Here is a 27,633-nt window from a genome sequence, read left to right as displayed (position 1 = left end):
CTGCCTAGGCTTTGAAAAAATGGTAGAGGTTTGTGATAGAGTTGGAGAGGAAAGACTTCCATGCTCTTTGGAATTTTAGGCAAAGCCCTTAGAAGTGAATGTGAAACCTGGCAGATGATCCAGGTCAGAGGTTCTGTGGTCAGAGACCTCCCTGAAAATATGATGAGAGTTACAGACCCCTGTAGGCTTATCCAGAGGAGGTCCCTTTTGGATGATAGTGATCATAGAACTTATTCAATATATTGACCAAGGAGCATTATGTATTCCTAAAGATGTTTCCTGAAGACTGGCCTTTTTTAAGTAACACAAAGACTCTGATATAACTTGTCAAGTGATCACAGCTTCCGAGGGATTAAATTGTGAGGAGGGGACAGAGCAGACAAGTAACCTTTTGGTTCTTTTGAGGTAGACGTTTTCTGAATTTGCTAGCGGCTTAGCTATCAAATTTACCAACCCAAACTGGCCAGAGTGTCTGAAGCAACTGCATCTATGTAGCGCAGGAGAAGAGGGATCTGTGAGATGTGTAAGAGGTTGTCTACCATGCCTGTGTCAGATGCAGTGTATTTTCTGGCTATTTTCAAGTTAGACTTGTCAATACTGTGGCTTTGCTTTTCAATTTAACCTGTTAATTACAAATATATATGAAGAATCTAGTTTGTGTACAAGGCTCAGAAGGACAGAAAGATAGTCCCACAAACTGTCCTCTTAGGAGGTTACGGTTAGGAAGAGAGAACCTCTTCACGTCCATACTCGGAACAGGAGAGATGACAGGACCCAGAGGCGGGAACGAAGTGCTATGGGGGCTACTGCAGGGCTAGGTTAGGACAGGCTGATCCTGCAAAGCTTATGTACAGCATATTACTGAGCTGGGGAAAATCAGAATGATCAGAGGAGGCTGGAGAAAGTCATACAACTTTATGATCCCAGTTTAGTGAAAATTACACTTGATATAACAATAATTATCTCTAAAGAGTAGGTTTGCACAAATAGACCTACATAGCTTTACATCCAAAGCCATGTAGTTTTAGGGCTAATTACTTGTTATGTAAACTTTTTACTTAGTTAACATGTATCTGGGTACTTCCTGTGAGCCGGGCACTATGGAGATACAAAAGAGCATAAAATGTGGTCCCTGTTATTAGTAACTTATATCCTAGTGAAGATCCAAGATGTCGAGTAAAGGCAAGTGTGCGCCATTGCCATCTGCTGCTTTGCTCTTTGGTCAAGGCCCCCCAGCAACTTCGCCTCTTGCAGCTGCAGTCTGAGGCTGCCCGTCATTCCACTGCGTTCTGAAGAACATAGCCTTTTCTAGAAGAAACGCCTTTCTTCAATGCTTCAGGCCAACTTTGAGTCTCAGAGTAAGTGGATAGGATATCAAATACTGTTACAAGGGTAAAAAGAAAACACAGTGACCACACAGAGGAAAAAGGTGTTCTGGAGTATTTCATTCAACAAACCGCCTCCGCACCACACATGCTGCTAGATCCTAGGGAGATGGAGGCAAAGACGGGCCCTGCTTGCCCACAAGGACCTCAGCCTACACTGAAAGATACAGGCCTGTGAATGGCCAGTGCTGCAGCAGAAAGGAACACAGCACAGTGGGAACAGAGGGGCCCAGACGTGGCCTGGGACAGGGAGGGGACCAGCCAAGATGCCTGTGAGCTGAATCCTGAACGACAAACAGGAATTTGCTGGTTAATGATGGGTTGAAGGTAGGGCACTCTAGGCCAAGGGAACAATTTCAACCATCTTTAACATAGTTGGGAACCAGAAAGAAAATGAAAAATGCCTCTGAGAGGTCAGAATACATGTCACAAAGTATATGCAATAAAGTCCAAGCACATCAGGCACAGGGGAGACTGCTTCAAGGGCCATTTATGCTTAAGATGCAAAGCAGCAGCACCAGCATTAACACGTTAGTGTGTGCCCTGTGAACAGTACCTTGATTGATGGCCAATATCTCTGAATGATAGTTTTTCCCATTCTGGCATCTGACCATGTATTCCTGGATTGGCAAGCGGGCTGTCTTGACAGAGTGTTCTCGGGCCTTTTGAAATGTCACCTTCTGTAAATCACAGATAAATATCTTTCTTATAAAAACAATACACAAAGATACCCTCATTGTAAGATGCATAGCCGACTGTGACAATCCCCATTTACTACCATTCTAATCTCCCTCTGTAACCATAATTAATGAGTATTAAAAACAAGTAGCCCACAGTAGAATGGAAGAGACTGCAGATAAGTAAGGAACTGCAGATAATGAGGAATATTTACTTGTCTCAAGTAAGAAATGCCTTGTGCAGCAACACCTCACTTATTTGGGAGTCATTTATCCACTAGTTTCCACTCACTGCTACTTAAAACCAGGAAGGAAATAAGTAAAAAGAGGCAAGTCTGGAGCCACGATCTGCATCCAAAAGTCCAAGCAGTCTAATCAGAGGAGAACACTCCTGGTCCTAACTCAGTAAGACGCAATTCTGGATATCTGGAGTTTTCAGCTCATAGCCAACCGGTAGCGGCAAATTAGATATGGGAGATGGGATTCAAGCCAGGTACACCAGCAGCTGCAAGACAGCATTAAGGTGTGAGAGCACACAGCCCAATGCAAAGGAAGGGCTCTCAACTGCAAAAGAGAGGACTCAAAAGTCCAACAATCTGAGACCACTTAGGGTCAGAGTACAGTAACTAGTGTTCCTTTAAAGATGTTCCTGAGTCATGAACTCGTTTAAATTATATTCATTACCTTGTAAGAAGCTCTGGAAAGATCATCTGCCGATGTGCAATTTCAGGATTAAAGTTTCTAGATTACTGAGATAATTAACATACTCGGGTTTGGAAGGGGCCTCAATAGTTAACTGTTCACTCCACCATCCATCCAGTGTCTGTCCTCTATGACCTCTCTCCCAAGTGGCCTCTGGCTTTAAATGAACAAGCCTTGTGGCTGGGAGTTCGTGCATGCTGAGGAAACCTGTTCCAGTATTGCTGTACAGTAACGGTTACTAGGCAATTCTGATATTGAGCCAAATTCTGTTTCCCTTGAAACTTCCCCTCATTTGTCCTCGTTCCATTCCCCTAGAGCCACACCAAGCAATTAAATGGCCCTTCCACAAGACAGCCATTCAGATACCTGAAGGCACTCATCATGTCCCTGTGAATCTGCTCGTTTCCAGACTGACAGTCTCAGTTCTGTCAACTCTCCTTGACTATGACTTAGTTTTGAGTCCCTTCATCATTCAGGTCAAACTCTTCTGCACTTGTTCTAGCTTGTCAACGTCCTTTCATTTACAGTCCTTTAACGGACTGTCCACCACGGTGTGGTCTAACCGACAGGAACAGCATGAAGCAGGCTTAGTACCTTCTTGGTTCTGACACTGGACTACCTGCCTCTCAGACTCACATGAAACACAGTTCCCAGAGAGAACTTCCAAAAATGTTTTAAGTGATATGATTCAGATGTGATAAGGGTACAGCCACTCAGAAGACTCCTTTGCACAGATGAGCTATGATTGTGTTTTTAAGAAGTCTATTCCTTCACAATCACTTTGAACTAGACTACAGAACTCAAAGTTAGGAGGAGATTTGGATGCTGTCCTGAAGGAGCTTACAGTCTAGTTTCTGTTCTCTAAACATTTAAAGATAAAATGACTCCCCCTGAAGAAACGCTGTTCTTAGCATAGTTCTGTGACGAAGCCAAACTCTCCAGTAGCAATCAAAAAGTCTTACACATCTGACAAATCTTTGTGCCAGTTATTTTTCAGTTTAAATGTTGGTGGAGAGATAAAGAGGATGATGTGTTAAAATTGCACATCTATAGATCACACACTGCTCACTGACCATCTAGACTTTTCTGCCTCAAAAAAGGGCTGTCACTCTCCTGTGGGAGACTGCATTTGGCTGTTATATCTTTTTAATCTCTTTTAATCTAAAACAGCCCCCCTGACTATTTTATTTTGTATTATATTGACTTTCTTGAAATCCCAGTCCAGCTGTCTTGCAGAATGTCTCACATTCCTGGATCTGTTTCCTCATAATGAAATTCAGTTTAAACGTTTTCTAGTAAGAATACTTCACAGGTCTGATTCCATCACATCAGGAGGCACATAATGTCACTGCTGCTAATTCAAAGTTTGATCATTTTTGCTAAAATAATGACCTCCAGATCACTTCAGTATAATGGTACATTTTTGCCTTTGTAATCCGTGGAGCGATACTTTGAGACCATGTGAATAGTCAGTTTCCCCACAGCCTTCTACTCAATCAATTCCCTGAATCAATGATTACACTGGGAGTGACAAAATGGTGATTCTTCAATTCTATTATGCATTTCTCATTTATTAGTGGGCATTCTTAAAAGCCCTCCCCCCTCCACTGCCCATTTTTTAAATTATCACTATGGAGTAATGGAACACTGACCTTTTTAGAATAAATACAATTCAGTTAAGTTAAATATGTGTTAAATACATGAAATGCAATTCATTTAAGTTAAATATGTGTTAAATATATGAAATGCAATCAGCTAAGTATCTTTGTTAAATATATGAAAAAGTATATAAAATACTCATTTATATGAAAAACACACACACACATATATATATAATATACCCACAAACACATACTTGTGTGATGACATAATATATCAAGAGGGATAAACAAGAAACAGTAGTTGCCTCAGGTGGAGGACACTGGGGGACAAGGATGGGAGGGAGATTTATTTCTCACTGTACTTCTTTTTATACATTTTAACTATTATATCATTATTATCTATGCAATATGTTAATTAGTAAATATAAACAAATAAAATGTCAACAAATATATGTATAAGAGAAACATTTCAAAACTCCAAGTACTCCAGTAAAATTCCAATTCAGCAAAAGCAATCTGGATAGTCCTACTGAGGTTAAGATTCTGGGTAAGACACGTCAGCAGGGAAGATGGCCTAAGAAGGAGCAAACACTCTCTCAAAAGGAACAAACAGCTGGAAAGAATGCTGAGTCAATGCTTCCTCGGTCAAAATCGAAACCAGAGTTATCCCTGCGGAACTAAAGAGAGGAGAAGGAAGGAGTCACCAATGGCTATTTCTGTAATTACCAAACACTCCCCATGCCAGTTCCTGACGGGATTCGGCCAGGTCGGGACTGCTGACAGGGCTCAGGAGGAGAGAGAGAACGCCACAGGCAGGAGAACCAAACTGGGCAGAACAGTCTCCTACTTCCTCTTGCCCCTGAGTTTGCACATCTTTTGGGTAAGATTATGACAGGGCAGCTATCTCTAAAAGTAAGCACCACTTTTCAAAATCCAGTTGTTGGGCGTAAAATGTACGCTTACCTTCTGAACGCTTTCGTCTACAAGTCCACCAAGGATGTAAACTTTGTTTAGATCAACATCTTCAAGAGCTAATGAAAAAATGATAATTTTTGAGATCAAAATTGTTTTATAATTTCTAAATCTAAAGAAAATAAAAGGAAAAATTATTAATGATAAAAGTAGAAATTTAATGAAATAGAAAACAAAAAGATTTACTAATTCTCTGAAAAAAACAATTAAATAGACAAACCTTTGGCATATCTAATCAAGAAAAAAAGGTGGCAGACTCAAATCAACAGAATTCAGAAGGGAGACAAAATTAAAATTACACAGGAATGTGAAATAATTAGAAGAGGATACTGAAATCAAATTAATACCAATAAATTTGAAAGTTATGTGAAATAGATGATTTTCTGGGGAAAAAAATATATATCTCTAACATTGATCCAAGAAGGGTCAACATAGGAAGTTGACCAGGGAAACTGGGGAGGATTGCAAGGTAGCTACAAGGTCCAGCTGAGAACAAGGCCCCTAACTCTGTGCAGCTGTGTGCACACGACAGGACATGTGCAAAACACCCAGTGAGGCATCTGTCCATAAGATGCATGCAATTAATGGTCATTCCTTTATTTTTGGATATGCTTTGGTGACTTTAACAAATTATGACATAGGAAATAATGAAACAAAGGGCTGCGCACAATGTGCTACATGAATGCAGGTGGTAAAGTACATACCGTGTTCTGAGTCAGGAGTCAGGTACACAAGGGTTTCCAGAGGAAATAAAGTAAAGCAGTCTTCTTCTGTTATGTCTAGCTGAAAAATGCAAATAATCCAACATAGTGTCAACTCGGTTAAGAAACAGCTCACACTGCATGAACTAGTTACTGGGCATCCAGTTTCTATCTAGCATGGCTCTGGCTGCATCAACGGGATACAAGTCTGACAACCCATTCTCAGAAAATACTCAACTGGGGAGGGGAAATAAAAAAGGCACAGACATTCAACCCTACAAAATGAGACAGAAAGTGATATGCAGCCCTAACAGACGTACAGGGAGCACGCCCCTGGACTACGGATGAGGGAGTGACACCACCAGGGACGACCTTGTAATGAAGGGAAGGCTGGAACTGGACTTCTGAAAAGATGTCAGATTGATGTGTATAAAAGGAAGCAGCCTTCAAAGTGGAGGGACTCACCTAAGAAAGGCACAAAGACAGGAAAGCAAGGGGACCACATGGTCCTGAGAGCAGGTCTACTTGGCTCATGTACAGGAGTCACAAAACACGCACAGAGAGTACAGCGGGAAATGGCGGCACCTCAGGAGGCACTGTTCACACAGAAACAGCAACCCCGGCTGACGGTGCAGCCCTGCACACGGCACTGGGCACACTCACTGCCTCCGGGGAGCTCCCCAGGACAGGCCACACCGTCCAGTCTCAGCTACATAATGCAAACACACAAGGGCATTTTAGGGGCATTCCTTAGGAACTGATCTGAAATCTTGCCTGTATATCAATCACTACATTTATGAGATCCTAGGGAAAGAGTTGAAAAATTACTTAGTACTCCCTAAAACTCATTTTAAATCCACATTACTTCCACAAGGATTCTCTATCTTGTCCCAAAACTCACGTTTCCTAATTGTGTACTACTGAGAACAAGAAAGGAGTCATGGCATTTCCCCAAAATATTCCTGGAGTCTGCAGTCTAGCATACAACACACAGGGTACAAAATAAAATCCTAGATAGTGGTAATATTCGTTTGCCAATGCAGAAGGATGAAAATTTAAAAATATAAGAACTGATGAGAGATTCTAAATTTTTTTAGATTGCAATAGTAAAAACATATGATTCATATATATGTATATATTTTACATCAAAATATTTTAAAAATCCTAAAAAGTAATTTACTATTACCCCACAACCTACTTTTCAGTTGACAATTCAAATAACATCAAAATGAGGCTTACCAAGTAACTAGAAAATCCATCATTCATCCTCAAACACTCTTCATACAGGGGACCGTCTGTTGCAAACCCAGTGAGGCAGATCCAGAACGGCCTGGTGGCCTTTTTATTGGAACCGTACAACCTTCGGATCTGTCCAGCCAGTCTACTTAATTCCTTCAAAGAGTTAAGGACAACTTAGGGTGGAAACAACTTAGGTTATCAGCAAATGGTTACTCAGTAAGTCCCCTGAATGCTCCTCTGGGAATCTCTTGAACTAGAATGGCCTCTTTTACTCCAGGCAAGTACAGGCACAGAGCATGCATTACACCCCATGGCATCACACCTTATAGATCAAAGTTAAGGTGATGCCACTAGCCTGGAATAGTGAGTTAATGGAAAACTGAGAACTCTCCCTCCTTCTGGACCTGCTCTCATATATCCAATGTGATATATGAAATCGTTCTTTTAGGTTTTATCTAAAATCTTACCATATGATATTTACTATTTATTAAAAAGAGGTTATATTACTATACAGACATTTTCATACTCCATCAGACAAACTTGGCATCTTCTCCCTAACTCCAGGAGACATAATAGGATCGGAAGTGTTAACTTTCCATCGTGATTCAGACATCACCCTTATAGAAAGATAGTTTCACAGCCTGGCCTGATTTGGTTCAGTAGAAAAAGAAAGGCCTTGAGTTTGATTTAATCTGAATCTTAATTAACATAAACAATAGAAATTTCTTGGTTGGTCTTTCCAGAGGGCTATAATTAGAGGTTTGACGCAAGCACCCGCGATCTTCAGTTCTCCTAATTTCTCTGAAAAATGGGCCAACAGCAGCGCATATGACAGGGATGTTAGAAAACAGAAAGATTTGTTTTGTGGTGTAAGGCCTAAAATTAAGGTCCAGTCTGTGTGCTGCCCTGACATCTGGTGAACCGGGAGGGCCCTGAGTGGCCTAACTGCAAGTTCCTCTCCCAGTCCTGCTCCCGCAGATAAGGTCCCCCAGCCAAACAATCCTTTTTATCCAAGGGACCAGGCAGAGCTCCTGCTTATCCCCGAGCAGTGGGAGGGTTTCAATTCCCTGCCAGCCCAGAGAATTATTCCAAAAAACCAATCGCATCTTCCTGCAGGAACCAGGCGGCACCCCACCCTCTTGATACTATAAGGCCTGCCTCCCACAGCCCCTGTGTGTTGATTTTGTTCCTAAGCACAACCACATGTGGCCCTGCATGGTGTGCAGGGTCATCCCCCACCCTCCCCGGGCTGAGTATACGTCTGACTAATAAACTAGTATCATTCTTATCTGTTCAGTGTCGAGTGTCAGGTGTTCAGCCATCCTCAGAACTCTAGGGTGGAAATCCCTCCTTCACCGATAGGATGGATGAGAGACGATTAAAACATACATCGCCCCACAACATGCAATCATGCGAATATTCCTCTCCCCAACAGAATGCCAAAGATTTCGTCTGTGGAGAACTGAACGTGCAAGGCTCCATCTAGACTGGAGAAACATGATCACACTGGCCAAGGTGTTAGGCTCAAAAGATAGGTAAAAATTTGCAAAGTAAACCAGAGGATGTCCATTCTCTTCCTGATTCTTTACAACAGACACCCTGGAATTTAGTAGACCTGTGTAGAAAACTAAACTTTTGCTGGTTTACTAGAGAACCACAGAAGCAGGAGCTGGTCATGCTCTTCGTGAAAGCTGCCCCTTCCGGACCTCCCTCACGTGAGCAGGAATTTGGAGCTTAGTGGATGTTCTACCTTCTTAGACATGTGGTGGCTCATACTCAAATCAATACAGAGTCTTGGTCCTGAGTGTTTGGCTTCCAAAAGTCTCTCCTTGGTTAAGGATCTCAGGAAACGTTTGCTGTGTTGAGGGCAGATGCCTAGAACAGAAATATCAGAAAGGAATAAAAGTGTGAAAATAGAAGAAGAATATTCAGGAAGAAACAAATCTCCCCAGCCAGGTGAGTACTTTTTGCATATGAAGAGAAACTTGAAACTCGTGCGGGGCCTTCATTCATTAGGTGGTTTAGGTACAGCAGAGTGGTAAGGAATGTGAGCACACTGCTGGGTCCAAATCAGTTCAGGTAATTCATTTATTACCTGAACGATCTTGGGCACGTTATTTAATTTCTCTGAGCCTCAGTCTCTTCACCTACGGAATAGGGATAACAAAAGCACCCACTCCTTAGGGTAATCCATGTACAATTCTTACCACTGAACCTAGCATGGAGCACTGAACAAATGTTAGCTACTGTTAGTGTCATTCCTTCTTCTTCTGAGCTTAGAAACACAGCTGGGCACCAGACAGCTTGTGTTTGAAAAGCAGCCTCAAATCTTGCTTTCTGCAATACTTTGATTCCCAACAAAACAGGACAACAGGTCCTACCTCCCAGATGTTTGTTTTTACTTAAAAACAGCATTCCCACTCTGCAAGGAACATGGAGACATCACTTTGCTAAGAAATAAACATGATTACACAAGCAATCTGATTTATTGTTACCTAAATTTTCTACACGGTTGGCTTTTCTTCTTTCCTTTTCTTGCTTTCTCTTGCTCTTCTTTGCTGCAACTATCTTTTCCCAGTGTCTCTGTTTTCTTTGGACATTTTTCTTATATTATCCAGAAAACAAAATTGTTTGAGAACCTCATAAGCACCAAAAAGGAAAATGAATATTAGAAACAGTTACTTTATTATTTTTTAAATTTAGATATAAAGTTAGGAGAGAAAAAGGGTATTAGTCTCAAAAATAAAAATAGACTCGACTGTGTTTAGAGAAAGCGGAGCCTCAGAAAAGAGATGTGCCACGCCTACAGTCACAATAAGTTTATTACAGACAGGGCCTAAAGCAGGGTTTAGACCTCCTTAAGCGTATCAAAAATTCGTGAACTTTAGTTACTCTTCCTATGACTCAAATGGAACTGAAACTTTAAACCAGTTAGCAAGAAATTCGCCCCTTGGAATACACCAAACTCATTCCCAGTCTTTTTGTGACCAGTATCTACCCTTAGAACAGGGTCTCTGGGATATCCCATCACCTCAAAGCCCGTGACCAGGCAACTCGCTGCACTCACTGAGCACAACACTGCACCGCCTGTGGGCAGGGTCTCTCCTTCCTGACGCTCGCATTCCACGTCAATCTGTAGAAGCTGGAAGCTTTCAGACATGCCATATTCGCCCGTGTCCTCTCGGAGGACTTCTTGCTCCTGCAGCACGTGTGACTCCGTTTTCTGAGGACTCCCTTCCAATTTCCAGTCCATGTGCTTAGTCCTCTGTCCTTTTCACTCTGATTAGAAAAAGGCACAATTATGTGAGACATCACATTATTTTACTTAAAGAGGTATTATTCAGATGACAAAGTGTTATTGTGTTACTGAAGTAGAAGTGTGTAAAATACTAACACAGATTTGTTGAACTGAGAAAAGCATGTGTCTTGCAGAGAAATCAGCACAGAAACGCTTCAGTAGTAAGGAAGCCAAATCCACTTCTTAGAAGACAAGCACAACTCCAGACACCTTCAAGCAATCAGTGATTATTCACTGCTGCAGTGACACAGGCCCCAGGTCATTTATAGTGTTCTTTGAAACGCATGTATGAGTTGAGGGTGGCACAGAGATGGTAAAAGTCACATCTCCCATTATGTTTCAGTTTATTTTCCAAACCATTCCTTTAGCAAATATTTATTGAATAACTACAATATGCAAAGTCCTGTACTGGAAACGTCCTGGGAGGATAAAGAGCTAGCCAAAAAATACGGTAAAAGAGTGTTCCGAAACCAATGAAAAAGTTTTCTCAGTGAGTCCAGTGTGCTACCATCTTAAGAAAAGTATATTTTTGAAAAAGTAAATCTATGTAATATGATCCATGCATATGGTATAAAGACCTATTTATAATAAAAAGTAATGATCCTTACTCCACCTCTAGTGGCAACCCTTGTTAACCAGGTGTTTTTTAATTCTGGTAATTAACTTTTTAACCTGAAATCAGATGCTTACACCATTACTTCTTGATTCATCAGCTTTGAATTTTATCAACTCCCTATGAAACACTGTAATTCAAATCACTTAAATTAACCCCTCCTATTTTTTATTCTTCTGTTACCTTGACCTTTAAATTTTATGTATTTATTTATTTTTTGGTGAGGAAGATTGGCCCTGAGCTAATTATCTGTTGTCAATCTCCCTCTTTTTGTTTGAGGAAGAGTGTCCTGAGCTAACATCCATGCCAATCTTCTTCTATTCCTCTATTTTGTACGTGGGATGGTGCCACAGCATGGCTTGATGAGCCCTGGATCCAAACCTGCAAACCCCAGGCCACTGAAGTGAAGTGCACAAACTTAACTACTATGCCATCAGGCCAGCCCCTAATTTTTATTTTGAGGTATAATTTACATATAGTAAAATGCAAAGATTTTAAGGATATAGCTCAATAATGACTGTGTGAGTGTGTGTATGTGTGTGGTAAAATATGCCAGCGAGCTCCATGAGTTTTGACAAATGCACAGGGCCTGTGTTACCCACACCCCTATCGAGAAAGTTCCATTCCTTTTGCACTTTACAAGTCAAGCTGCATCCTGCTCCGGCTGCCTGCCAAAGGCAACCATCGCTCTTTTCTCCATAACCACAGATTAGCTGTGCCTGTTATAAAACGTCACATAAGTGAATTTAAACTGTATACTCTTTTGAACTTGACATTTTCCCCCCAACCTGCTTTTGAGATTCATACACGTTGCTTCATGTATCAATAGTTTGTTTCTTTTTATTCCTGAGCAGTATTCCATTGTACGAATATACCACAATTTGTTTATTCTCGTGTTGATGGACATTTGAGCTTTTTCCAGTTTGGGGCTATTATGCATAAAGCTGCGATGAACATTCTCATACAGGTGTTTTTTGTGGACGCAAGTTTTCATATCTGTTGGCTAAGTACCTAATGGTAGCATTTCTGGGTCATAGGATAGGCGTCTATTTAACTCATAAGAAACTACCATCAGTTTCCCAAAGTAACTGTACTTTTTACCGTGCTGTCAGCAACGTATCAAAGTTCAGATGCTCCAAAGCATCGCCCACAGCTGCTGTGGTCAGAGTTCTCAATGCAGCCATTCTTGCAGAGCGGAACCTCACTGTGTTTTAGCTTGCATTTCTTTGATTATTAATGATACTGAGCACTTTTTCATGTAATTTATTGATTATTCATAACATATCTTTATGAGACATCTGTTCAAGTCTTTTGCTCATTTTTAAGTTATCTTTTTATTAATGAGCAGTGGAAGTTTATATATTCTGGATACAAGTCCTTTTTCAGATATGCATATTGAAAGTATTTTCTCCCAGTCTGTGATGTACCTGTACATTTTAACATTGTCTTTTGTTGAGAAATTTTAAATCCGGATCAAGTCTAATTTATCCATTTTTTTCTTTTATAGTTAACGCTTTCTGTGTCCTCTAAGAAATCTTTGGTCACCTTAAAGTCACAAAGATATTCCTTGTTCCCACCTAGGAGCTTTATAATTTTAGCCTTTACATGTAGGTCTACAATCCGTCTCAAATTTATTTCTCTCAAGTCTAACAGTCTTGTCCTGCCTATTGCCCAGTGCCTGAAAACAACTGCTTCATCTGTTTTGTCCAGTGTTACAGTTTTTGTTGTAGGAAGGTAAGTCCAATACCCATTCCTGTCATGATAATTGCCAAAAGTCATTTTTACTATTTTTAAGAATATTTTTAAACTTCTCCTTCTTGTTCGGTAACCTTAGACAGTACTCTTCGACTCCTCCATAGCTTAGGCTGTGAACATAAACACCTTTGCCCTCCCTTTCTCCCTCTCCTCCTCTCATTTTCCAACTTTGGTAAGCTGAGGCTTTCATTTCACACGGTCAAGGCAGGCTTTACATTATGTTGTGTCATCAAAATTAAGCCTTCTGTGCTTTGTCTATCCCCTTGGTGGTTTCTAAAACTTGTAAACGAATAAACTACATTTAAGTTACTATAACTCTATAAATATCATCCACTGCAGAGACAGGCTGTGTCCAAGAATTACATTTTGATCTCCAGTGTTTTGCCTCCTGCTCCTGGTCCTAAAAAACATTTCTAGTGTTGAGTTCATATTGCTTTTTTCTTGTACTCAATCAAATACTCAAAATCAGGCCAAATTTTAGTTCTGTTTTTAGTTTAGACATATTTACCAGGCTGTTGTAGTGGAAAACAGCAGTCTTAGGATTTAGCCATGCTTCCCCACCTGTGAGTGGCGGGACAACAGCCAAAGCACTTAACTCTTCGTGACCGAGTCCCTCTGTGAGATGGGAGAACACCGCCTCTCAGGACTGTCGCAAGAACTAGACGCGTGTCATCTACCTGATGCAGAGCAAGTACTCATGAAATACCGGCTGTTGTTACTACTGCTCAAACCCCTCCAGTGTCGTTCTTTCAGTTTTTCTAAAAAGTTAAGTCTTCTGAGCAGTTTTGGGTAGCCATCACACATCATGTGAACATATGACGACCGGATACACTCCTGAGGATGGCCAAGTAAATTACACTCTAGATTTTCAATATTATAGATTGGAAATTTGTGTTCATTTTCCTGCCTAGGCTAAGATTTACTTTTGCTTAGAAATCCTTTCTTAAATAGTCAGTACAAATTTTAACATATTTATTTATACCATTGACTGTGTCACTATGAGTTTATGGCATACACAAAACTTAACGGTATATATATTTCTAGAGAAATGAGGAAAATACTAAGTTATTTTTAAACACTTCAGAAGCGCTGCACTGTTCACATATGAACAGTGATGTTGACTATATCTTTTTTAACAAAGACATCCAGACCTGTGTTATGATAGTCCCTTTAGATGACTGAGCAAATTTTCTTACGCCAATCATCAGAGTCACCTGCATTTTTTGCATTCAGGGGTTCAAACAAGAACAAACGGAAACTTTAAGATAAACTGGTCCAACACCTACAACCTTATTTTACTAGGGTGAGAAAACAAACACCAATTTGTTAAATGAATACTAGTTGGTTAACAGCCATGTGATCTCTTGCTCCTCCGAACTCCACAGCATTTTGTATTCTTATCTGTTTGTCCATTCATTCAGTCAATGAATATTCAGTGAGCTCCTCTTCTGTGCCAGCCCCTCTGGGGAATGACCGGGAGGCAATGAATGCAGACTCTCACTGGAGAAGTCTGGCTAAGGAGGAGGAAAGAGAGCTAGGGGTGGAGTAGCTGGAGGGGCTGCAGAATTTTCTATCTCTGTTTATAAAAATGCAAGATCTCTGATCAACTTTTCTCTCCCACCAAACTTTCCTTTGCAGGAGGCACTGTGTACCTACCTTTACCTAAACACTGCACAGCTCACAGTACAGAACCTTGCAAACAGCAGTTTTTGAATAAATGTCTGTTGGAAGGAACTGAATTTTACCTCCACTGCCCTCATTCCCTCCCTTCCTACTCCCCTTCCTCTATCTGAGACCTCTCCAAATTCCGATAGGCCCTGAGAACGTTTTTCAGACCAAGAACTCAGGATGCAGTGATCTCGAAAATCAAATGAAGGCGACTGCAACCAAAACCAGAACGGTCTGTAATATAGCCGATTGGGCACTGAGGAGAACAGGACCACATCTTTTTCATCTCTGTATCTCCAGTGGCCAGCACAAACCCTGGCGTGGGATAGAAGCTCAGTACTGAAGAGAAGCTTGCTGCCTAGTGATCCCCGGAAAGGAAAGGTGAAGCTGCGCATCACAGAAGCACAGATCTATTCAATCTGTGTGAGACATGGGCTAGGCCCACATTTAGCATTTTTTCATTAACAAATGTTTTCTGAGCCTCCATTGCAGGTCCAGTGCTGGGCACTAGGGTTATTCAATCAATCATTTAACAAACAGTTACTAAGTATCTGACATAATAGCACATGCTGAGGATCTGGGGATGATGTTCATTCTGCCTTCACGGGGCTCCAATTATCTGACTCAACCTGGCATGACAGCTGGTCTGCCCCTTTCCCCACTTGACTATAAACCCTTCCAGGGAAGAGAGGATGAAGAATTCACGTGCACACGCCGAGTACTCAGTACTGAGCCTTGCAGAGTAAGAGCACCCTAAATGTTTGATAACCGTGTCACTTTTCTGCTCAGAACCATGCAGTGTTCTCCATTTCACTTACAGAAAATAGCCAAAATCCTCACAAAGGACTATACTGATCATTACAGCCTACCTCTCCCAACTCCCGTCTTCTGCACTCTCTGGTGTGCTTACTGTTCGTCAAACACACCAAGGGTACTCCCACCTCGAGGCCTTTGTACTTGCTCTTCTCTCTACCTCCAACACTTTCCCCTAGATAATTAATTGCATGACTACCTTCCTCACTTCGTTCAGATTGTCACTATTCAACATGGCACATCTTACTTATTTTTGGTCGAAACTTCCCCAGTCCTATAATGTACGCAAGCGTTCTGTTTGCTTTGTCTACCACTATATCCTCTACGCCTAGAAGAGGGCTCGGTACATAAGAGACGCTCAATAAATAAATAAATACCCACTGAATTACTAAATCCTCCACCCCACCCCATCTCTGAGTGGAAGAGGCCTCAGACCTCTTCCAACCCAAGTCCGCCTGATGTTAGTGATGGACCAGCGTCCGCCCGCACGCTCTCTCAGTTTCTCCCTCCAAGCGTTAGTCCACCGAGGCTGGCTCCGCCCCTCCGGCCCGGTCAACACCAGCACGCGTAGACCCCGGCCGCGGGAGCACCCCGCCTGGCCCACAGGCTGCGTGCGAGGGGAAGCAGGAAGGGAAGGCACCACGAAGGTGCGGGACACCAAGCCACCCGACTCTTGGACGCTGACTCCCCGGCGTCTTCCCTGCCCGCGAACGAGGCGGCAGCCCCAAGCCGGGCCCCAGGCCCTACCCCGCCAGCAAAGGGCTCGGGACCTACCTAGACCCGTCAGCTCGCGCAGCGGCGGCGGCGCACATCGAGCCCCGCCTTCAGCCTCATTTCCGGTTCCTGCCCCTCTCCCAATGGTATTCTGGGAATTGTAGTTTTCAGCCTGGCCGCTCGGTGTGCAGATGCCAGAGAGGGGCTTCAGCTTCCACGCATCACCCTAGCGCTAAGGAGCCGCGCCCCACCGGAAGTGTTGCCGTGCCTCTGTGAGCCTCAGTCTCCCCGTCTTTTAGATGGGGTTTACAATCCCTGCCGCTTGCCGACATCACAGGGCTGCTACAGGTGACCAGGCGCTCTGATGACTGTCAAGGGCCCAGCATTACAAAACTGGGCTGACACCAGACTTGAACCACGCTCATCCCGCAGCTTAGGGACCTTGCGCTCCCCTGGGCTTCCCCACAACCACACGAGCTGACACAGCCCTTCCCTGAGCACACATTTGCCCTCGACACCACCTGGCTGTCCAGGTTCCTGACAGAGATATCCCGCCTTGGACAGGTAAAGAGTCTAGCCTCTGGCTTCTCTCTCTCTTCGCCTCACATATACGCGGGGAAACTGAGGCTCAGAGACCTGAGGCGACTTGCCCAAGCCCTGGCCTGATAAAAATGATCACTTCTCTTCCCTTTGTTCCTTCTGTCCTAGGGGTCTCACCCTTTCAGAGAGACCCTACCATGAATGAGCCTGAAATATCTCCCACCCGGGAAACCACAGGCCTGTTGCGTCCCTCCTTGGCCCCACACCATTCCCGGCTCCAGACTTTTCTTTCCACAGCTCCTCAGCACCTCCCACCCCATCCCCAAGCCAGCTTCAATCCATCCTTCATCTGCTCCTGGAGCGGCTTTTAAATGCTAAAACGAAACATTCTATTCCTCCCAGAAGGCTTTTTCTAAAATGTTGCTCTAACGTCTCTTCTCTGCTCAGAAGCTGGCCCTGGCTTCCCACTCAGCAGGGCTTACAAAATGGCTCCAATGGTCTTCAGCGGCTCCACCCCACCTACCAGTCCCTGCACCCCGCGCTCAGCCATACCGAATACCTTTCCCGCCTCCCTGCCTCTGCTCTTGTGTCTCTTCACCTTTGAATGAGCTCATGGCCACTTCCCCACAGAAAAGGCCTCCTAGCTGGTCTCACTGTCTCCCCAACCCCCATCCATTTGCCAGATGATTATGTCTCCCCTACTCCAAACCCCACAGTGGCTTCCTATTGCACTTGGATGTAAAAATCTAACCTTCCCAAGCCCTCGCCCAACACACAGCAGTTACTCAAATAAATACTTCTTGACATACTAGTTCTAATTAATGCTGCCCCCTACAGGAAGACTTCCCTGATCACTACTCTGTCCCCCACCCAAAAATGACTTCACTCCTTTGAGTTCTCATATCACTTTATCTGTTCTTTTTGGTGGCCCTGAGCACACTATGCCTTGTGTTGTGGGTCTCCATCTCTACATGTCATCTTATTTCTTGGACCAGGAACTCTCAGACAGGATTCTCATTCAATTATTTACATCCATAATCCTGTATCAGGTCTCACCTGGCGTTGGTGTACCATAAATGTTTGTTGAAAGAAGTGAATCAGCCAATATGCTGGTGGGTAGGAAAAGGAAGGAGGATTGGAAATGTCCAGTAGTTTCTTAGTCATTGAACAACTGACCCTTGCATTGCCAGGTAGGCAGTCTCATTCTGCTATCTCACGTAGGGGCTGTGTATCTCAAAGAAAGTGCTACGCAGGGCAACTGCCACTGCACTTTAGCGTCTCAATAAGCAATGAGGGGTTTCCCAGAACTTCTGGGACTTAGAGCTCCTCACGGGAACCACAGAGCAAAACACCAGCTCCACACACTAGCAACCCAAGAACATGAATGGATTTGAGGGGAGAGGAAGCAAAGAAGGAAACAAACATTTGAGTGCTCGTGCTGGAGGCTTCGGCCTTCTTCCTGCCTTCTGTGATTTCTCTCGCAATAATGCTGAATGTATGTTATACAACCATCTCCACTTTGGGGTGTTTTATGTTGATAAGAAAATATCTTCAAGGTATCGAAATGAGGCATCTGGCACACTTAGGCCCTCATAAATGGAGCCTGATATTTCCTTTGTCAGATGGGGAAACTGAGGCCTGGAGAAGTGCCTATAATATCACTGCAAGGATTCAAGCCCTAATTGGGTTGAAGTCATGAGCTACTTCCCTAAACTTGTGACCATATATATTGTGTTCACGTAAATCAGTTATGTAGCTCTTCATAGCCTTCTGCTGGCAGAAGTACTCAGGCCCCGTTTAACACCATACAATTTTTATTTCAGTGTCCTATTGTTCCTGTTTTTCTTTGCCACGAAATCGCTTCCAATCTGTGTTCAAGAGCCTGATTTAAATTTTATTCAAAATATTCTGTGAAAAGAAACAGGACTCTAAGAAAATAAATCTTTTCTCGGCACAAGTACTGGGTAACTGGTTACTAGTTAACAAGTAACTGGTAACAGGGGATGGGAAGAATATCTTTTCTCTCCTCCCAAAGGATTGCTTTCCTTCTGACTGGAGAGAGCTCGGGTTTGTGACTGCATACCTTCGTCTCCACTCCTGCTTGTGCTGGCAGAAGCAGAGGAATGAGAGAGCCCTGGAGGAACCGAACGGCGGGCAGCCTGAGCTCACAGCTGATCAGGAGCCCCAGAGAAGGGACCCCTCGAGTGAACTCTAGGAGCCCAAGGTGAGTGTCTAGACCACCTGTGGCCTGGACAGAGAAGCCAGGGGAGAAAGGTATCCCAGGGCTATGCTGAAGTCAGCTTTCCTGTCTGCAAACAAATGCAGGCGAGGGTTTCTGACCAGGAGAGGCAGCCATAAAGGCTGGGGTTATTATCAACAGTAACTGAGTATTTGCTAGAGTTCTACCCTACACTTCAGGCACTGTTAGTTCCCCCAATTTACAGAAGAGAAAACCAAAGCACTGAGAAGTTAAGTTGCTTGTCCAGGGTCCCACCAAGATTAACTGGGATTAACTGGCTCAACTAGGATTAGTGAGAAAGGTACTGAATACATTTCTTTTGCTCTAACATGACTCTTAAAAAGGCAAATCTAATTCAGGGCCTTAATGTTTGCCTTTTTAGATATTTAAAAGAGAAATAGGGTGCAAGATTCAGAAGCGCTGTCAGGTTCAGATACAGCACCGAGCACACCTGGATGAATGGGGCCATGCAACTGATGAAGTTACTGCCACCTAGTGGCAACCTGTGCTTGTCGCAGCGAGGCCGACAAAGCTACCAGGCCTCCTGGTGCAGGGCTGCAAACCAAAACCCTCCCAGGTGGAATCTATCAAATATCACATGCATTCACTCCTATTACGAAGGTGATCGCCAAATCAGTGTGATACAAGAAGTTAAGATTGTGTTTCTCGTGACCCTCGCCACCCCTTCCTCCCTCATCCCTGTCTTCTTGGGACGGTTTGTGACTTCTTGCTTCCACATCCCCAGGGCATGCTCCGTTCAGGATACACACTTTCCTGATGGTGATCCACTTATCTGTACCCCCAGAGGGTCTGCAAGCATCCTGACAGGGGCTGGGACTTGTCTCATTCATCCTTATAGCCTAAGCGTCTAGTACATGGCCTGGTATAAAGGAGGTATCCAGTGAATGTTTGTTGAATGAATCTAACTGAATGTTCTGACCCAAACTTATCATCACTCTGTATGATTCAGGCCAAGATTAAGCAGCAGTTTATTTGAATATTCTAAATAGTAAACATTTGAGAGGGGTGGGTGGAGGAATGGAAGGGACTTCTCAGGGAAGTGTCCAGGGCAGGGCAGGGCAGGGGGCCGGGGCAGCCGGCCTGCTCACAGGGCAGTGGATGCCCGGAATTTCTGGGTCAAACAGAACACGGCGGCCGTGAGGGCAGTGCACTGACGGGCCAAGAGTTTCACACTGAGGTCTTGATAGCCTCTCTCGCAGGTCAGCTTAGCGGCCTCCACAAACTGGTGGTAGGTGTCCACCACGTCCCTCAGGTTCCCTGCCGCTTCCCTGTGCCGGGCGGAGCAGCGGCTGCAGTCTGTGAACTGGAAGCACAGGCCAGCCAGCTGGACCAGGTGCTGGAAGGTGTCACGCACAGCACCCTGCATCTCTTCAGCGGACTGGTCCATTCTGATCACATGCTGACAGCTCGACAGGAGTTTCTGGGAGCCCATGCAGAGCCGGCTCCGGCTTTCAGAAAAGTGCCAGGTGCACTTCTCTGGCGGGTGTTTGTTCGCATTCCCCCAAGCAGCATCTAGAATGTCCTGTAATTCCAGCAAGCTCTCTGTGAGCTGGATGAAGCCCTCGGGGGTGCTGGTTGGGGCAGCTTTCAGCTGCCTCAGAGCCTTGGAGCAGTACTCTGGCCAGGTGTGGTTGTTCCTCGACAGGGGCTCAGCACTGCAGCTGTGGGCCCGGGTACGCCTCCAGGGCTGCGCCAGCCGGCTGCCTGCAGAGGGTGGCGAGGTGAGCGGGGCTGTGAGGTGTGCTTCCAAGTCCCTGTCATCTTCCTGTGTCTCCGGCTGCAGGCCCCGGAAGCACGTGGCATAGGAGAACTGGCAGCTGCACTGCTCCATCCCAAACCTGGGGGCTGCTGTCTCATTCACACCCGCAAAACCCAGAGATGTGGCCGTCCTGAGATTGGCAGAAATTTTTGGATGGCTTTCTGGGGCCAAGCACAGGAAAGCGTTCTCAGCAGGAAAGCAGATGCTAGGGCTTTTGTCTTTGCTTTCTGACAGCGAACCATGGTTTGAACTTTCTAAGTGGGGCTCCTCTTGGGGACACGGTGGTGGCTTTGGCAGCAAAGGCCCTGGATTAAAAGACACCTGCTGAGAAGTGTCCCTATGGGCTGCATCTTCCCCTGTCACATGGTTAAGTGGCTCTGCCTTGACCCCTTCCAGAGGACAGGCTAATGGAATGATCTGGTTCCTAAGCAAGAAATCAGGGTCCAAATCCAGCTCTGCTAGTAGTAGTCGTTGTTCTTGGGTCTGGCAGGCTTGGCCTAGGGGTTCTCTGCTTTGTGCTTGGCGGTCCATGGGGGAATGTGCTGGAGTCTGCTCAGTGCCTGTTACAGGAGTCTCCATGGAGAAGGAGGCTATTGCTCCACTAGCTGGATCGCTGACACCAACAGTCTGTGGAATAGCATTGAATGCATCACCCTCAGCATCACCTGAATCCTTCCCAGATTCATCATGAAATAAGTTGGTGCCATTTTCGTTTCTAACTTCTCCATCATCTTCCAAAGATAGTTGTCCTCGTTGCTCCTCCTTTGTAGGGAAAGAAGCCATCATCTCTCCTGAATTTGTTCCACATTCACCACTTCTAGGCCTGTCTTGAGGAGACAACAAAGGCTCTGTGGATTTGGGGGCAGGTTCTTGCATATGATTTGTAAACAAAGATCCCAATCCCATTTCCAGCTGGACTCCTCCCAGCTCTAGTGTGTCTCCTGGAGAGACACTATGTGGCCCTGGGCTGACGGTCAGGCAGACTCTGTCTGGGTTCAGGTCAGCACTACAGAGGGAAGAGGTGCTGTCCCCAAGCTCTATGGCAAGTTCCTCGCGTGCACTACCCTCTGAGTCTTGAAATGGAGGTAAGGTTTGGGAAGGCCCTGCCTGAGCAGTATCTGGGCCAGATAAACCTGGGTTGGAACAGCGAGGGGTGCTTGCTGGGGAACCGGCAACAGCAGCAGAATTCTCTCTATGGTTGGGGTCAATCCGGAGGCGAACAGCAGAAATAGAAGACACTCGAGAGTCGATAACCGACTTGGTTTCCATGGTCTCGGGCTCCATCTCCATGACCCGGGAGGCTGGGTTTTTGTTCTTGGTCTCGCCCAGGGAAGCCAGCAGCCCCAGGGCCTTGGTCTCTAGGAGGCCGGGCTCAGCCTGCACATCCTGCAGTGAGGACACAGTCAGGGAGGGTGCACCAAGGGCCAGGTAGGGCTCCCTGTCATAGTAGCACACGTGGTCCACGCTCTCCAGGGAGGCTGATGGCACCAGGGGAAATGAGACCTGACAGGTGTAGTCAGTCTGCAGGAATGACCTCCTTTTTCTCAGGGTCTTGGCATACTTCTTCACCCCTCCCCTTCTGCTTGGCTGTCTTCCATCCAGCCCAGGATTCAGGCTGTCCTCAAGGCTGCAGGTCCTAGCCGTATTCTGCAGGCTTGTGGCACTGGGGTCTGCAGCAGAAACAGCTCTGGGCCCTGAGAGTCAAGAAGGGAAAAAGGCCATGAAAAGCAGAAAAACCAAGAGACTTACAGAGCTTGGGCTCAGGACCCTGGGTTGACTGGGTTCAGATCCTGGCTGGGCTGTGTAACCTCGGGCAGTTAAACCTCGATCCCCCCAAGTTCCTCATCGGGAAGATGGGGATAATAACTGCTGTAGACAGTTCTTGATTCTTGGTTGCCCCAGATCCATTTCATTGTCTTTTGGTCATAGTCCCCCCACTTCCTCTCGGGGAAGAATGACATCTCCCTGGGGGGTTACAGTCGACTGGAACTGTCAATGAAGGCGCCCAGTCCACGTCAGCCAAGTGGTCAGATTTGTGATCTAGAAAGTTAGCCACAAATTTCCTAGAATTTCAAACTCAAACACACTGATTTAAAGAAAAAAAAAAAAAAAGGCAGAGCCCTTTCTTGTAGCCACAGTATCCTGACAAGGCGATCTTTTGCCACCCAGCCTCCGAGTGTGGTTGTCGCTTGGGTCTGAACCAGCGCCTCAGCTCTGCTGGCAGCTCCATAAGCTGCCTCACACCCTTCTAACACTCTTCCTTTGTGCTTTCATTAACCCGAGTCAGTCAGCAGCTGGAATGAACTGTGCATGTCAAGCTCCTAGCACAGGGCCTGTGTCTAACAGATGTTCACTAAAGACAGCTGTTGCTGCTGCCGTTACTACCGTCACTACGTGTGTGAGGGTTCTGAAGGAGCTTCCTTTTGACAAAAAGTGGCCACGACCCTCAGTTGCGGGCGTGAGGGGTTTGTGCACACCAGGATGGATCTTTCTGAGGAGAGAAGCACTTGTGTGGAGGAGTCCTGGGAATCAGCCAGAAGGAATCAGGATCACAGCCCAGCACTTGAGAATCAGAGGGCTCTTAGACTCACACCAGTTGTTTCCAACCTGGCTGCACCTTATTAAAAACCATATCCAATCCCAGCCTGCTCTGCAGACCTCTTAGATCAGAATGTCTGAGGCTGGGACCTAGGAATCTCTAGTATTGAAATCAGGTCCCTTGGGTGATTTGATGCCCAGCCACATGTTGGAGCTCCTGCCCTAGCCACCTACAGCCACTGACCACAGTGCCTAGAAAGAGAGAGGTTCGCACAGTGGGGCGGGGGCCGGGAGTCCCGGTTCTGGGCCATCCTCTCAGTGCCACACTGGCTCCCTATAAAAAAGGGAGTATCCAGTGACAAATAAAAATGGCAAGCCATAGGATATATTGGAGTATATGAGGAAGACATTTGGTATAAACCTAATTTGGCCTGACTTTGTTTTTTCCAAAAGGGCCTGACTGTGGCTATTGAGCACACATTGTATATCTGCTTAGACATTTCCTATGGCCAGAACAAATGGCCTTAAGATAAAGGTGCAGTTTCCCCCACGTTGACATTTCCTTAGGGATAAGCATCCTTCCTTAGGCTAGGAACTGATTGCTGCACTCACCTTTGACCACCCAGCTCACCCAGCTCGAGGCAACACACCTGCTACCCCGCGGCATTCACTGAGACAGCAGACCTATCTGCCATTTCCATCAATCGCTGTGCTGACAGAGCAGTCTCGTGACTATTGTAAAAGGGACATTTCAATCATATGTGAAACATACTCTTTGTGGGTATATAACCACCCTTATACCCCCACTTCTTTGGAGTGCTCTGTTGCTTTGTGGAAAGACTCTCCCGGGTTATAATCCTAAGATTTAAGCTCAGAATAAACTCACCCAAATTTTCATTTATAGATTGGTTATGGATTATTTTCGTCGACAGGTTTGAGGGGTACTGGTACATTTCCTAGGTGGAGAAAAACCTAGAGGGAAGTGCCTAGGCCAGAGCAGCCTAGAGGGAAGTTCCTAGGTCAGAGGAGCCTAGAGGAACTTGGGAGTGAATGGGGAAGGCTGACCTTTTTAATTTGGCTTTAAATTGGAAAGAATTGTGTTTATAAAGTCTGAACAAACTGCTTGATAGAGAAATGAGAGACTGAACATGTTCAGCTCCAAAGAAAAGGGACACTTGCTCCTCCAGGCCTTTACCAAAAGGCATCCTTAGGTGACTAAGGACCTCAGCGGGAGTGTCAGAGGATCAATCCTTACGATGTGCAGCGGTTCCATAGGGAACTCCACTCTCATTCACGGTAATTAATTACAGGCTCGTCTGGGGACGCGCACATAAGGGCTGGTCACCTGCGTTCCAAGCCCCTACGGTGGTTTTAGATCACCGGAGGAGAAACCAAGGCACGTAAGAGAGTGTTTACGACCTTTCTATAGGGAGTAACACTCACAAGCAGCACACTTCCTGACCCACGACACTGTCCTTAGAAGTTGTTCAGACTTTATAACAAAACAAAATTAAAAGAGAAGCGGGAAATCGAGCTTCTGAAACAGCCCGATCAGTTCCCGAATATGCATACTCTCCTCTGGACTCCAGATGGCTTCACGCTGTGATTGCAATTGCTTAACAAAGGGGGATCCCAAGCCAGACTGCTAAGGCCAAAAGAAAGAAAGAAAGAGAGAAAGAAAAAAAAAAACTGGGAAAACAAGTTTTTTCACCGTGGTCTGCTACGAGACAGAAATCTAAGGAAAATCTTTGTTCTATATGTCTGTCTGTCTGTCTGTGTCTATATATGTTACAAACATGTGATACTTTACCTCCAGATGGTACAATTTCTAAAGAGCTCTATTCCATTGACTTAAAGTAAGCGCTTACAAAAAGTTTTTCTAAATAGAACTAACTCAAATGTCTTTCAAGTTAACATGATATAGATTAATCTTTGGTTAATGAAAGTTTAAGTTTGTTGGTTTGATTGAAAAGCCATGTCCTCGAGAGTTGTTGGTATTTGCATATGATGCAGGCATGCAGCCTGGGTTTACTAGTCAGATAAGTTCACGTTGTCTGTTAGAAATTCGTCAGCAAAATAATAGCTTTAAATGATCAGTTTTGTCTAATGTCTCATGAAGTTTTTGTGGGTAATCTGAACATAATTGTTGGAAACAAATGATTTAAACAGATAAAAGTGGGTACAATAACTGTTTTATGGTCTGTATACTTGGAAAAAAAACAGCTTCAAAATTCTTTTTGGTAACAATCTTGAGTTTTGCCAAGTTAAGTTAAATGATAAAAATCTGAGTATCTGGGTCATTTTTGGATTGAACACTGAAACATTATTGCTAAACGTATCTAAGTTTATCTACTTTTGCCTTCTTATTGCAGAGAGGCTAAAAGCCTTTGGGTCTTTTACTGTAAAGTGTGGCGTGTTTCTAGAAATTATGAAAAGTGTTTAGAATGCTGATATAAAAGACAATTCATAATTGCTTACTATTTTAGTGTTTACTATAGTCTGTTCAAGGTTAAAGAGTTCTAATATATGTGAATAAAGCTGCTAGAAATTAATAAGAAAAATAGCTCTGCATTCAATGAAAGTAAAGTGTAAGTTTCCAGTAAAGAAGGTATAAAGAATGGAAATATTTTGTTTGGTTGCATAAGAAAGATAAATTTGTCTTAATGTACTAGAAAGGAAAAAAAAGAAAGCATGGAACAAATCCTGAAGGTAAAAAGAAAGTTGTAGAAGGTTTGTGTAAGAGAAATTCTGAAAAGAGTTTTATGCCTGGTCAAGTTGGCTAAGATTGAAATGAATCTAATTAAGTAAATGGGTTTTAATATGAAAAAGTAAACTGGTACAAAAATTAGAATTTGGCTTTCTCTCTAAAAAGGATAATTTTCTTAAACTCTTAGTCTGCTCTTGATAAAAAAAGTTATAAAAGGTTTTTCCTTCTGAGTAAGTTTACACAAGATCTATGTTTTGTTAAGGTAATCTCCTAGGTGCAAAAAGACAGAGGTCTCTCTATTAAGGTTTTTTTTTTTTTTGCTGTTGTCACTTTGGTTAAATATTATGAGCCTTCTTTCAGTGACCCTTGTTTTACAATAAGATCAGCAACCTCTTGATCTTGTTTAAGTAAGTGTTTAAAAACCTTTTGATACTTTTGACAAGCTTCTCCCTCAAACAAATAGTCAAGTCTTAAATAAAGGTTTTCTTTTGAGCTGGATGGAGAAGGAGGATTTCTCTGAGGATTTTCAGAGGGCCCCTGGGACTTCACAGAGAAATTTGCTCTCTCTTCCTATAAGGTGGGAAATTCTAAACTAATGAGGCTTATTTGGTCTGTTAAATTACATTGGAAGCATTATCAGATAAGTGATGATAATCTTTCTTAGGTGGTATTATGTGGGTAAATGTTATTAATATAAATGTTCTGAAATTATATAACATTACTAAAATTCTGATCTGTCCTATCAGCCATAATTCTAATTATTACTTTAAGCTGTTGTATATCACAGAAATAACCAAGTTTCTCTGTCAATTGTCATTTTTAAGTCTTGTGTTGGTTACAGTCAGTTTGTTTTACTCTGATGCTTTTTGCTTTTGCAAATGTCTCATCTTCAGAGGAATTCATGGAAAGGACTCTGACACTTACTCTGGATTACAGTTTTCTGATAAACTTTCAGATCATAGAACTGAACTGGGTAAGAAATTACAGAAATCTAATGGAGAAACTGATGACCTCTTAAAACTGCTAACAGAAGATTAAGATCAAGAACCGATTATACAGGACTGAACTAACTGAGGATGAGTATAATTTTTGTGACTGTTATTTGAAGTATTGTTGATTTTTTGATGTTTTGCTTTGTTTCCTCAGATTTAAGAAAATCTTTTTCTCTTTTCTCTTACCCTAACTATGACTTTTGGCAATTTGGTGAAATTATACCTTTGTGAGCAAAACTGAAACATTTATCTATTTCTCCCTACCTGATCCCTCCAGAGTTTGGAAACCTAGTGAGTGAGTGAGTATGGTTATTTCGTGGCAATATAGTTATTTGCATCAGTTCAATAAGAATCTGTTCTCCTTATAACAGGACACATTTGTTATCTTACCAAAGCTTTGACTGGAATGTCATATTTGAGAGAAACATACAGACTCAGATATGACAATACTGCCTTTGAGGAATAAGGTTGACTTTCTGGAAATAAAGCCACTTGGAAATATGGGCCTGGTACCTTGCTTTACAGAAAGAGATCCCAGCAATCTTACCTGGTAAGTAAGGAAACTTGCTTATCTGGCAGGTGCAATGAACCTCGAAATATTTTGGGGAATCTCAAGAAAGGAGAGAAATTCACCCAAATCTAAGGTATTGCGGGCAAGGCCTGATGGCACGAATCGTCGGCGTGGCCTTCCTGGCCTCA

The 27,633-nt window shown here is 43.8% G+C and overlaps 2 protein-coding genes across 15 annotated transcripts in view; both read right to left on the bottom strand.

The window, feature by feature from the left end:
• Positions 1–900: 900 nt before the first annotated feature.
• TRMT10B (tRNA methyltransferase 10B) lies at positions 901–16,294 on the bottom strand. 5 transcript variants are annotated; one of them, XM_005605633.3, is made up of 9 exons: positions 16,199–16,294; positions 10,309–10,556; positions 9,773–9,881; positions 9,028–9,152; positions 7,278–7,430; positions 6,042–6,120; positions 5,329–5,396; positions 1,942–2,065; positions 901–1,381 (listed from the first exon to the last, which is right to left on the bottom strand). In XM_005605633.3, the coding sequence occupies exons 2-9, from the start codon at positions 10,528–10,530 to the stop codon at positions 1,275–1,277; spliced, it is 987 nt and encodes a 328-aa protein (XP_005605690.1). In that variant the 5' UTR covers positions 10,531–10,556; positions 16,199–16,294; the 3' UTR covers positions 901–1,274. The 5 variants fall into 5 exon arrangements, with proteins under 5 accessions (XP_005605690.1, XP_001504323.2, XP_070106848.1 ...); XM_001504273.6 differs by having other exon boundaries at positions 10,345–10,556; XM_070250747.1 differs by having other exon boundaries at positions 10,345–10,556; positions 15,860–16,200.
• A 3,588-nt stretch (positions 16,295–19,882) lies between these two features.
• Positions 19,883–27,633, bottom strand: part of FRMPD1 (FERM and PDZ domain containing 1) — a 144,997-nt gene continuing 137,246 nt past the window's right edge. For all 10 annotated transcript variants that reach the window (XM_070250739.1, XM_070250744.1, XM_023629690.2 and 7 more), the window contains exon 16: positions 19,883–22,391. In XM_070250739.1, coding sequence (XP_070106840.1) covers positions 20,023–22,391 — 2,369 coding nt within the window. In that variant the 3' untranslated portion in view covers positions 19,883–20,022. The remainder of the gene's footprint in view (positions 22,392–27,633) is intronic.

The sequence above is a fragment of the Equus caballus genome, chromosome 25 (genome assembly GCF_041296265.1).
Source record: "Equus caballus isolate H_3958 breed thoroughbred chromosome 25, TB-T2T, whole genome shotgun sequence".
In the NCBI taxonomy this organism is placed as follows: domain Eukaryota; kingdom Metazoa; phylum Chordata; class Mammalia; order Perissodactyla; family Equidae; genus Equus; species Equus caballus.
Note: the sequence above shows the minus strand (reverse complement) of the source record. Positions and strands in the feature narration are given on the sequence as shown.

Bases quoted from the DNA above. Each gene is read 5' to 3' on its own strand.
- TRMT10B (XM_005605633.3), bottom strand. From the start codon at position 10,530: ATGGACTGGAAATTGGAAGGGAGTCCTCAGAAAACGGAGTCACACGTG. The intron at 9,882-10,308 runs GTGATGGGATAT...GGATAATATAAG, and splicing joins GCCTGGTCACGGGCTTTGAG to AAAAATGTCCAAAGAAAACA. The intron at 5,397-6,041 runs GTATGTACTTTA...TTTTTTCATTAG, and splicing joins GACTCCTGACTCAGAACACG to CTCTTGAAGATGTTGATCTA.